General features: G+C 34.4%; 1 protein-coding gene and 1 long non-coding RNA gene across 2 annotated transcripts; both read left to right on the top strand.

Moving 5' to 3' along the window:
- Positions 1-4,763: 4,763 nt before the first annotated feature.
- LOC141352895 (uncharacterized) lies at positions 4,764-5,815 on the top strand. The gene is made up of 3 exons (XR_012359958.1): positions 4,764-4,889; positions 5,093-5,122; positions 5,542-5,815. It is a non-coding gene; the product is annotated as an uncharacterized lncRNA (long non-coding RNA).
- A 103-nt stretch (positions 5,816-5,918) lies between these two features.
- On the top strand, positions 5,919-13,076 carry LOC129439483 (fucolectin-like). Its single transcript, XM_073858855.1, has 6 exons — positions 5,919-6,039; positions 6,456-6,729; positions 12,242-12,381; positions 12,536-12,618; positions 12,739-12,840; positions 13,035-13,076. The coding sequence occupies exons 1-6, from the start codon at positions 5,958-5,960 to the stop codon at positions 13,074-13,076; spliced, it is 723 nt and encodes a 240-aa protein (XP_073714956.1). The 5' UTR covers positions 5,919-5,957.

Genomic DNA, 13,076 nt, shown 5'->3' with positions numbered 1-13,076 from the left:
GACTGCTCTGTGCTCTCTCTAGTTCCCTGGTGGGTGGAGACCTGCGAGTGGGGTGGTGGGTGGGAAAAATCACTGAAGGTGATGAAACGGCTAGTTACGTAACAACGGAGCTGAGTTTGAACTCACGCAATCTGAGACTCAAGGCAGAGGAACTTCAGAAACCTGTATCTCACTCAAAACAGCATGGATGGATTTTTTTCCAAGTTTGTATGCGCATGGGAGCATCAGAGACACAAAATAACACCCCAAAACCCAGAAAAGTAAGTTTTTCATAATATGGGCACTTTAAGCAGCATCTAAGTTTTTTTTTAAGTTTTATTATTCTAATAGGTTTTTCTGACCATAGCTGGGTGGTGTGTACATTAACTTTAAGTTCTGTTAAATGACACAGTGCTTATTGGCATTTTAATACGACACTGGTGGATGATTTACAGTTTAAAGAAGCTTTTGAGCTTTATTGGAAACATTTTAGAAATGATAAAGATCATTTTAATTCATTACAAGAATGGTGGGACTTTGGAAAGATTCGAATAAAACGATTATGTAATCAGTATACTTCAAAATTTAATACAGACATCTGAAAATCAAGACCATGTGAAGACACTTATTTTAAAAAGGACTGCTTTGTCTGATTTATATAGAAAGATGGTGCAAGGGGTTTTGGTCAAGTCACACTTTCAAGGTGTAGAGCAGATGGATATTCCTTCCAAGTATTTTTTGGTCTGGAAAAAAGAATGGACAAAAGCACTTTATTCAAACATTACATTCTGAGAACGGGGTTCTTTTGTCAAACCCAATTGAAATTCATGAAAGAGCAGTTACATTTTATAAAAAAGTTTTTTGTTGTGAGTACATAGAAGACCAGGCAATTAAGCAAGCTTTTTTATGAAGAATTACCAAATGTTTCTGAAAGCGCCAATAAAAACCTTTGCAAGGCTGTTACGGTCTCAGAACTGTATGAAGCCCTCCAAAGTATGGAGAATAGTAAAGTTCCAGGTGTAGATGGCATCCCTTTGAGTTCTACAAGGCGTTTTGGGGTGTTATAGGGGAGGATATGTGTGCGAAGCTCAGTGATAGTGTAGCCGGAGGGCTACTACCGCTGAGCAGTCGAAGAGCAGTCCTTACTCTTCTCCCCAAGAAAGGTGACCTTAATGAAATAAAAAATTGGAGACCTGTGTCGTTACGGTGCTCTGACTATAAAACTCTTTTGAAGGTTTCGACAACTAGACTTGGAAAGGTACTGGAAGACATCATCAGTCCTGACCAATACTATTGTGTGCCAGGTAGATCTATATTCGATAATATTTTTTGTAAGAGATTTAATTGAGTTGTCAAAGTTAAATGAGATGGATCTTGGCTTGATTTCAATTGATCAAGATAAAGCCTTTGATCGCGTTGAACACAATTATTTGTGGGAAACTTTAGATGCTTTTGGTTTTAACTAGGGCCTAGTTTTAACCCAAAATTTGTAAATAGTGTTAAAGTTTTATATAGGTGACATTGAGAGTATACTAAAAGTTAATGGTGGCTTATGTGCTCCTTTTAAAGTTCATTGTGGAGTAAGACAAGGATGCTCATTATCTGGGATGCTATATACATTGGCGATAGAACTACTTTTGCATAGATTAGGAACATTTTTAAAAGGTGTTTCTTTGATCGGTTGTGAGAAAACTTTCAGTTATCAGCTTATGCTGATGACATTGTTATAATAATTAAAAGGCAATTTGATGTTGACATTTTATGGAAAACTTTAAAAGTATTTGAAATCATTTCAGCTGCAAAAATGAATTGGATCAAAAGTGAAGCAGTATTGGTGGGGAAATGGTTAACTGGAAGTCCCAAACTTCCAGTTGGACTGTCATGGTCTAGAAATGGTTTTAAATATTTGGGAGTATATCTGGGAGATGAAACCTTTCTATCAATGAACTGGGAGGGGACATTTGAGAAGTTAAAAGGTCGTCTGGACAAATGGAAGGGGATCAAACCAACATTGTCATACAGGGGTTGAACCCTTGTTATTAATAATCTTGTAAAAACATATATAAACATATATGTTTCAAGATAGGTTTTGATATAGGTTTTACATATATGTGACATATATAAAATTGGCCGTTTTCCTATATTATATGCACATATATGTTAACCTATATATTGGTAAAATTATTAAAATCTGTAGCTGCTAATAAATTAAACATAAATAAAGGTCCAATCAATGACAGTCTGCACCTGCTGGAGCCAGGATTCAAACATCCAACCTTCCGATCACAAAAAAAATGCAATCCCATGTGCCACTGCTGGGATTCGAACACCCAACCTTCCAATCATTAGACAACTCACTCTACCATCTGCGCTACTGTCGCTGTAAAAGAACATGAAACAGTAGCTGTTAAATTGTAAACCATTTTGTTATACATGTGCTAGACAGACCTTGTAAATGTTTTAAACGTGCAGACATCATAACTTTTCTCCCTGTAATTGCCATGCACTCTTAAAACGAATGTGTTAAAATAACACATCTAATGTGTTGTCCTTAACACAACTCTGTTATTTTTGTGACAACACACTTTGTGTTGTTCTAACACATCTTGTCCCTTTTCTTTATTTAAACTAAAAATCAAGATGGAATGACACATAGTGTGTTAAATAGGATTAACACATCCTTTCATAGAGTGTAGTTAAATTCCATAAAATGGCAATTACATGTGACACAAATTTCATGTGTTTGCACATACATAAGTTCTTGCATTTTTTTTGTTGGTTCTTAGTTATTGCCCTGATAATAGAAAATATGAGCTGGGCATGTATGACATTTGCCAAAGTGAGATATGAGCTAAAATGACCAGATCCTGTTTTATAGGAGACATAACTTATAGGGCTCATATGTGGATATGAAGAAGCAATACAGGAGACCTATATGGCCTGTATATGCACATATATGCACCTCAATTTTGCATATATGCAGCATATATATTATCATATATGGGCATATATGCTGTATATGTGCAGCATATGTGTGCATATTAGCTGCATATATGTGCATATTAGCTGCATATAGGTTTCATGTATGTGCATATATATTATTATATATGTGCATATATGCTGTATATGTGCTGCATATATGTGCATATTAGCTGCATATATGTTTCATATATGCACATATATATTTTTATATATGTGCATTTATGCTGTATATGTGCTGCATATATGTGCATATTAGCTGCATATATGTTTCATATATGCGCATATATATTTTTATATATGTGCATATACGCTGCATATAGGTTTCATATATGCACATATATCCACGTATAGGTTCTTTCCATGTGGGGTTGCATCTTGTCTATGGCATCGAATAACCTGCATTGATCCACCAGCATATTTACTTGCAAAAATCCAATCAATACTTTTAGACTTTTTCTGGGACAAAATGCATTGGGTAAATCACAGTGTTCTGTATTTACCAAAAGATGAAGGTGGACAAGGACTGGTGGACTTACAAAGTAGAACTGCAACTTTCTGTGCACAATTTATATAACGCTATTTGACTGGACCAGATAGCATAATTTGGAGACCAGTGACTAATGCTATTTAAGGTCTGTTGGTGGAATGAATTTGGATAAATCTTTGTTCTTAATGAATCCTACAATAATTTACACAAAAAACTACCTATTTTCTATGAGAATCTTTTCAAAGTTTGAAATATTTTTAAACCTCAAAGAATATGTGACACAGTATCTTTATATTGGCTTCTTAAAGAGCCTTTGGTCTATGGTGCAAGATTAGACATAAGTGGTCTTTGTGCTTCTTTAACTGATACTTTTATCAATGCTAAGGTAATTACACTTGGTAGTGTACTTAACTTGACAGGTCTTAACTTGGCTGGGGTGGAAAAAGTAGCAATGCAGGTGGGAGTTAGATCTACTCGAGTTATAGATAAGTTAATACAAAGACTAAAAACCCTTCTTACAGTGGAGGAAACTGATATGTTAAGAAAATATTGTATGGGGGAATCTATTCCTAATGCTGAAGATGAGTTTCCAAAGTTGGAGATATCACCTAAGTTAGAGGAATATACTGGATATTCTGGAGTCAGAAAGTTTGATTGATATGGAGCTTGAGGAGGTAAAGGGGGAACAGTTATACAAGTCTTGTTTAAAGTATTTTAATAGGAAAATGTTGCATGGAAAAGTTGATACTCCTTGGCGTTCTGTTTTAAGTTTGGATTAAGCTGTTAAACCACAGGGGAGTTCTCTTTATAAGCCACCATTAACAAAAAGAACAGGTGGTTTACAAGGATTTTACACTGTATTGCTGCAGTTAATGTTAACCAGACGTTGGTCAGGAATGCCTATTTTGCTCCCAAAGGGAAACTGTCTTTCATGTTTTTATGCATTGTGATAGACTAAAACAATAGTTTGACGTTGTTAATAATTTGTTTAATTGTTTTAATGAAGAATTGTCAATGTCAGTTTTTATTTGTGGTTTTAAATATACACAAAGACGGCAGAGAGAATGTCAGTTATTAAATTTTATATTGGGTAAGGCTAAAATGGCAATTTATACAAATAGGAGAGATAAAATTTAAAATAATTTTGAATTTTAAATCTATCAACAGTCTTTTAATTTTTGAAGAGAGAAGCATTGTGCTATGTTATTTCTCACTTTTAATGTAAATGAATGAATGATGTACTAAGTTAATGTTTTTGTGTATTTTGTGAAAACTGAATTGTTTTAAAGGTTTTTTTGAAAAATCAAATCTCTCTCTCTCTCTCTCTCTCTCTCTCTCTCTCTCATATTTCTTTTGTTCAGTCATCTCTCTCTCTCATCTGTTTAAGGATCTTTTTATCAGTCAGTGATGGAGAAACTCATTCATCTGATTTTAGTTTGTGGTGAGTACAGCAGCTGACACACATGATGATGATGTTAAAACACAATATCTTAATATTATAGATGCTGTCTTTCTTTATTCAAATCTTTATCAATGCTTTTTAAAAGTTAACAATGAAAGACTTGACAATTTTTTATAAACTTCATTTAAATGTTTTTCAGATGTGAAATATTATCAAATATATTAAACTATTTTTCCCAACAGTTCTCATTTCCATTCCAGAGAGTTTGGAAGGTAACATGTTTATGATATTTCACATAAATGTAAAGTTGTAAATGTTTTTAGTTAGATTACAGCATCATTTCTGATCATTATCTTCTGGTGTTTGGTTATTTTAGGGTTTTCTTAATGTTTATTGATATCAACATTTTTGCTAAACATTGACTTCTATATTAATTAATTATTTAAGAATCATTTTGTGTGTAAAACTTAAGTGAAACTTCATACCTTGTTTCTAATAAATTCATATAAAAATTTTGTAGATTAGATGTAAAGTATCAGATGGATATTTTTAATTGTGAAAAAGGAGGGAAGTGTTCACTTTATACTGAACATGAGGGTTAATGAGATTCAGATATCATCAGTAGATTATCACAGATGTGTTTATATCTCCACACTAAATGATCAATTGTCTTTGATGATTTATTTTTTAGAGAATTTAGCACGTAGAGGAACAGCTACACAGTCAGCCACATTTTACCCATGGATAGCTCAAAATGCCATAGATGGTGTAAGATATGGATCAGGTACAGCTGCATCCTGCTCTGTTACTGGAAATGTATTGAATCCATGGTGGAGGTTGGATCTCTTGGATTATTATAGGATAAGTACAGTAGTCATCACTGCTAGGTTAGACTGTTGTGCTGGGGAAACCAATGGAGCAGAGATTCGTATTGGAAACTCCACTGAAAACAATGGAATCAACAATACCATGTAAAGTTATTCATGACATCAGTTTATAGATATCATTTTAAACACTTCTAGAGATTAACTGATTATCTCTCATTCTAGATGTGCTGTAACTTCAGGTTTTCAACTTGGTCAAACTATCAGTTACTCATGTGGTGTAATGGTGGGACGTTATATAAATGTGGTCGTGACTGGACGTACATGTACCCTCGCTCTCTGTGAGGTTGAGGTCTATGATACAGGTGAGACTTCATATGCAGAAATAAGGCCCGACAGTGTGTTATTTTACGATAACAATCTACATTATCCCGGTTATTACACGGCTATTTACCGCATTAGTAAGTTAAGGAACGTTAAATATTGATTTAAAATATTTTATTTGCTCATTTATAATGAATGCAGACCTTCTGCGAGGAAAAACACGTTTAGTTCCGGTTTAAGAAAAGACAAGATGTTCAAATGTCATGAACACACCATTTGGTTTAATCATTTGTAAATTTAATGTCATATATGTTATTAAAAAACATATTTATATTTAATTTTGTGTAATACTAAACTGTACCTATCAAAATGAGTTGCAACGTCCGGGTTAAGGTGTATGTAAATGTATGACCTCACGTACAGACTGATCCACTGATTTAAACATCTTTTTTTTTAGAGAATATAGCACGTAAAGGAACGGTTATACAGCCATCAACATATAACACTAGGGTAGCTAAAAACGCCATAGATGGAATAAGATATGGATCAGTTGAAGCCTATTGCTCCTGTACCGGACTTGAAGCTACACCATGGTGGAGGTTGGATCTCTTGGATTATTATACTAGTACAATAATAATCACTGCTAGATCAGACGGTTATTTTGGTGAAACCAATGGAGCAGAGATTCGGATTGGAAACTCACTGGAAAACAATGGAAACAACAATCCCATGTACGGTTATTCATAAAATCAGTTTAATAACACAATATGAACATTTTTTGCATAAAATATCAAAATATCATAGTGTTATATATTTAGTTTACATGCGTCTGCACATGTTATCAGCAATGTTTGAATCCAGAGAAATTAGCATATTTAACACTTTAAAATGTCCCTCCTTCATCCATTGTCAATGGTGTCATATCTGGTTATCATTGCTTTCCACTTGACTTCATGTGGCACCACAGACCGATCGGCATCTGACATCAAAGTATCGTGAGGTTGCTGTTGAGTCCTGGCTGCTTTCATCATACTTTGATGTCAAATGCTGAAGACAATGGGTGCTTCTCAATATGCTTCCTCGTCTCCTCAATCCTACGCCCTACATCCTACGACCCGGAAACTGATCAAGGTCCGCCATCATGTAGGACATCTCAATTCTTTAATTGCACCATGAGAAGATGAGGAACGAGGAGTAAGGAGGCTTTCTGAGGAGTCATGAGCGAGGATACCCAAGTGTAACCTATGCGGAAGTGTTTTATCAACTTAACCTGATGCACGTATAAATCTCTTCCCCCTTCACATAGTCACGTCATTAAACACACACAAATCTTGCTATTAATCATTGAATTATTGTAAATGTAGACTCATTTCAGACAATATATTTAATATGTATGTATAAACCACCGATCTATATAAATGATCTGTTGTATAGACGTATATATTAATTTTACAGCACGTTTAAGAATGTTTTTATTTTAATGTAGTATGTATATGAACTTTAACTCAAGTATGTATTTAACTTTATTTTATTAAATATTTGGGGTTTTAATGCACTTGATTATTTGATAACAGAGAATAAACGTTATAAAGAGAGTAAGGAAAGAGGATATCATTTCACTAAATACTTTGTCTCATATGTCCTCGTGTCTTTCCTCGCTTGTATCCTAGAAGGGTGGAGCTAAGATGCGAGGAGGCAAGGAAAGGAAACGAGGATGCACAAATAAGAATTGAGAAGCACCCATAAACTCCAATCATGTCCCTTTAGCACTACATTATATACCCCTTAACTCCCTGGGGTCCAAAAACGCGGCACCACATGTTGACGTGTTATCATAGCAAAATCAACTTAAAATACTCCATCAATAACAATCATACACTTACATGTTTGACATCATTTGAAACTGTGAAGGGTCTTCTTTAATTTGAGTACATTCACAATAACAACAAATCTTTGTGTTTTTGTCAAATCAAGAAAATAAACAGGGTGCACATTCAGACATTTCTGTCTCTGCCAGCTGTCTCTCAAAACACGTTACAAAAATCAATTGAAACTCTGCGAATACTCGTCACACAAACATGATACACATATCCAAAGAAAGCCTGAAATGTCTACTTTTAAACAGGCTAATTTTGCCTGTTTATTTAATCTGCATTGGAAGACGCACTGGAGGAGGATAATATTCCTGAAGTAAGTAACTTATTTATTCTCATTTATATTTGATATCATGTAATGCTTATGGCTTGTGCAGTTTAGCCTACATAAGCGACCTCCGCAGACTGCATGCTTCGGATTGAAAAACTTTCGCATTGTTTACAAACGAGGACACGTGAACTTACGTAATGGCGGATAACTGTTACATGCCGTACAGTGTTAGACACAGTAATTCACTATCATATCCTTCATGGCATCTTTCAGTAAGGCTGCACTGCAGGATCTTTTAAGTGTGTTCTGTAAAATGATTCCATATATTGTTTACATTTCAAGCGCTTCGTTGTTTACATGGAGACGCGAGTACTCGCACACATGGACATCATATGTGATGTGTTTTTAAAGTTTATACGCGCTTACAGAAATTCATTAAAACGGTCAGGATTCTGCCTAGGAGTCTTGTGTTGTATCTGTATTTAGTCATGGTGGCAGGGTTCTGGCAGTCCAAGGCTTTATGTGGAGGCTCTTGTCTTGCTTATTGTGTCATGTGCCTCCGGTGTCTTGTCTTTTGTGCACGCCCCCTCGTTCTCCTACTCATTAGTAATCATTGGTATTCTCCCATCACCTGTTCCCGCTCGTTATCTTGTTTGTTTTTTTCTATATAATGTTATTGTGTCCTTAGTTCTGTGCAGGTTTATTTTGTATTGTTCTTGTGTTCATGTCGTGTTCAAGTCAAGTGATATATAGTCAAAGTTTATTGTTATCCGTGTTCATGCTGTGTACCCCCTCGTGGTCTTTTTGTTTATGTATTTAAATAAAGTCTGTTCTGTTCTCCCCGACGCTGTCTGTGATTGGGTTCATCCGTATCCTGTTCCTCACAAAAACATTGTTAAAAACAGAAGCTAGACGATCAGTCGATGGGCATCTAAAAACAGTCATCCGAAAACAGCTTTTTATATAACTAATCACTGCAGATGTTTCTCTGAGATGTCCTGAATTTAGTTTCTGTACATGATAGTTTATCTGAATATTTACCCATCAGTTATGTATGTAAGGGTATTTCTGTGGACAATTTATGCTAATAGCTGTTTATAACTCTCTTACAGGTCTACATCCCTCTCATCAGTACAAAACTATGTAGTGGAAAAACATATTCACACTTTTTGGACATAAAGTTATATGGTAACATGAGCCACATGAAGTTTACAGCTCTGTTGTTTATCAGTTTCTTATACAAGTTAAGTTTTTGAATAGAGTTTGTTTCCAAATAAACTGAAAATGTCCTACTGACCTTCATTTCTATTTTGATTATATTGTTAACTTCTTAATAAACCACAAACAAACATGTATACATTTGTCCTCACATTCTTTACTGTAGTTCCCTCCTGCCTCATTATGCAGCTCATTATGCAAGTCTTTTGTTTCCTCAGCTGTCAATCAATCCTTCTCGCAAACGGCCCCTCTAAACAAAAAGTGTTTTACAATTTCTAAATCAATATATTGATTTATGTGAATGAGTAGGCAGAATGATTTTCACATTTTAAAGAAAAAACTCTACACTACTAGATTATTAGAACTAAAAAGTGCACGATTAATAAAGTTATTTGCTTCTAAAGTAGGGAGTCGACTCTGAGTCACTGAAACGAGTCGTCATATAGTTTGAATCTCCTGCTTGTCTCTATCTACATAGATACAAACACTTTGCATAATAATCTCCGCCTACAGTCTTGCCCGGGAGAAACTAAAACTCTGACCTGCCCACACAGCAAAAAATTATTTTCAAGAAAACATTTTCTTACTATTTTTGTCTTGTTTTCAGTAAAAATATATAAAAATTCATACATTAAGATGATTTTCATAATGTGCAAAACGACCCAAGAAAATAAGTCTAGTTTTTAGACCAAAAATATCAAATTTAAGTGATTTTGTGCATAAAACAAGCAAAAAAAAATCTGCCAATGGGGTAAGCAAAAAAATCGTGAACATTTTTCTTAAACACTATATTCAAGAAAAATTTGCGTACCCCATTGGCAGATTTTTTTTTGCTTGTTCTGCACAAAATCACTTAAATGTGATATTTTTGGTCTAAAAACTAGACTTATTTTCTTGGGTCGTTTTGCTCATCAGGAAAAAGTATATTAATTTGAGAATTTTTAGATGTTTTTACTGAAAACAAGACAAAAATACTAAGATTTTTTTTCTTGAAAATAATTTTTTGCAGTGCAGACACTTCTGATGAAGAATCAGTGTTTAAAATTACTTTTTTAGAAGGCATTTGCTAAACGTTTGGCAATGAAAGATGGTTCAGTACCCACTTTATTTGGAACAACATAAACCACAACCTGTAAGTATGATTAATACATTATGGGGTGGTTAGGGGACAGGGATTAGCTTTAACCAGGACTAGACCTAATTTTACTCAGGAAATATAACTAGTTTTAACAAACAAGCCTTACTAAAAACATTACTTGTGTGCATTTTCAGGCAATAAAAGGGCACTGGTGTATTTTAAGATATGTCTCTGCAGGTTGTTTGCAGTTTGGACAGCTCTTACATTTATTTTAGTCAAAGACTAGTCTAATCCCTGTCTGTCTGTCCCTATGTGTTTATTTTCCGCCGAGTTTTTTAGTTTACTGTAATTTCTTAAGTTAAACTGTGGCCTGATTAGCTTAAAGCAACACTATGTAGTTTTTATTACCTTTAAATAATGTCTCTAAAATTATTTCAGTGATAGAACAACTATTAACTGGACAAATTCTACTGCTGCTGCAACCTGAGCAGCCTCCTAGCTGCTACAAGCACACTCTGAAAGTCGAGGTGGAGGGTAGAGCACACAGCCCAACCCCTCCCCCTGCCTGCAGAAGAGTGTCTGATACCAGGCACTTTTGCACTTTTCAACCACATGGGGGAGCCGTAAGTCAATTTTACATGGAAACTACATAGTGTTGCTTTAAGTTACATACTTGTAAAAATGTGTAAAAATGTTAATGTCTGCCATTGTTTTTATAATTTGGACTAATGATAAATGATGTGTATTGATGTTGGTGTTTAAACTCTTAAGGGCAGTTTCCTGGACAGGGAAACTTTATTTATGGACTTTAATGTTGTGAATTCTTTTTATTTGTGGATTTCTTGAGTTAATACGGATGTCTGGTGAACATTTCATGTGAATAACCTCATTTGAAATATGTGTATTGACAAAAATGCAATTATTTATGCTTTTTGCTCAAAATTTTGTATTTTTGAAGAAACCTACCCATTTATTAGAGAGGTTATAAAAAGAGAACAAATGAAGATGGGAAGAAAAAATTTTTCAGTTTAGTTTGTTTGTTTGAAAGCAGATGGTCTGTTATTTCATTTGATATGAAATGTATGTTTATATATTTCTAGAAGAAAATTTTCCTGGAAGGCATTTTGTGAAACTTGTGAAAATCACAAAAAATACCAGCTAGCAACTTAAAAAAAGGCTGGCAGGGAATGAGTTAAAATTTGCTTTTGTAAAAACAGATATTTTTAAACTGTAATTCTGTGTATGTCTATATAACGAGGTTGCGCACTCACCCGAAAACGTACAAATAAAGATTATTTTTATGGTTCACATATGCTAACTGTGCTTACAGACACACAAAAAAAACATTTTAAGGTGATGTACAGCATTCTCAAGTTTGTTATTTTAATGCATTACAATACAGTGCTGCACAGCACATAGGCTTCAAAAATGAGAAGTGTGTTGTCCACGCATATTAGTAACAAGAAGAATCCATTTATTTATCTTATAATGATAATACAATTTTTTTATTAATAAGATAGCTATTTACAGTTATGTTTACAGTTATTTACAGTTATTTTTAAATATATTATAATATTAAATACTAAAATTTCATGTAATTTGAAAAACTTCCGGTTGAAGCCCCACCCACTTCTGCTTCCATCAGAATACAAAACAAATAATTTTGAGATTAATACTGATACAAATACTGACTCCATGGCACACCCCTATACACAACTTCTCGTACATTATTGCTTACTTAATGCATACATATTGATTTATTTAAAGACTTCCAGAGATTAATTGATTTTCTCTTTGTCTAGATGTGGTGTAGTATCTGGTGTCACTGGCAGTACCAGTACCTTCAGTTATGCGTGTGATGGAATGGAGGGACGTTATGTGAATGTGATCCTACCTGGACCTGGTCATCTCACTGTGTGTGAGATGGAGGTCTATGGAAAACGTAATTTCTGATACATAATTCTCTACAGTTAGATGGAAGTTTTTTAATGAGATTTTCCATAAATGGTCTGATTTTCATTTGTTTGTTTTGCTCTCTTGTAAAGTTTTGCTTGAATATGTATATGATTGTTGAGTTTGTGTTTGTTGTGTTTTAGGTGTTTTAAAAAAAAGCATTTTGAGACTGAAATTTCTCTCCCGTGTTGATGCAGCGGCTCTGAGCGACAAAATCCTCTCACAGGTTAGAAAAACAGTGAGAGGGTCTTTAAATACAAAAAATAAATGTGTTATTAAAAGAGAGATGTGATACTGTAAGTGTGTTAAATGTGAATAAATCAATGTGTCTATTGATGAATTTTAGCTGCAGTCTGCTCTGTCATTATACATCTCTGATTTTAAACTGTCCTGGACACAACGCCCTTATAAAGTGAAGGTGAAACAACAGAACACAGGCAAGTATAAAGTCATTTTAAAACTATTTACATTAAGTTATTAACTTTACAATACAGAATTATGACAAATTTACACTGATCAGCTTTTAAAGGTATAGCAGAGGATTTTCTTTTTCCGGGTGGATTAACAAGACTATTGGTCATCCTAGTCAATCATTCTGGTGATATGTTTGCGTAAGCCTGTTGTACATGCTCGTCCCTATAGGTTCGCTTTCTGCACATGCGCACTTTTATGTGTGTATGGTGA

Source organism: Misgurnus anguillicaudatus, chromosome 21 (assembly GCF_027580225.2).
Source record: "Misgurnus anguillicaudatus chromosome 21, ASM2758022v2, whole genome shotgun sequence".
NCBI lineage: Eukaryota > Metazoa > Chordata > Actinopteri > Cypriniformes > Cobitidae > Misgurnus > Misgurnus anguillicaudatus.
The sequence above is the reverse complement of the archived record's forward strand: the minus strand, read 5'-3'. Positions and strand labels throughout refer to the sequence as shown.

Bases quoted from the DNA above. Each gene is read 5' to 3' on its own strand.
- LOC129439483 (XM_073858855.1), top strand. From the start codon at position 5,958: ATGGTGGGACGTTATATAAATGTGGTCGTGACTGGACGTACATGTACC. The intron at 6,040-6,455 runs GTGAGACTTCAT...CTTTTTTTTTAG, and splicing joins GGTTGAGGTCTATGATACAG to AGAATATAGCACGTAAAGGA. The intron at 12,619-12,738 runs GTTAGAAAAACA...GATGAATTTTAG, and splicing joins GCGACAAAATCCTCTCACAG to CTGCAGTCTGCTCTGTCATT.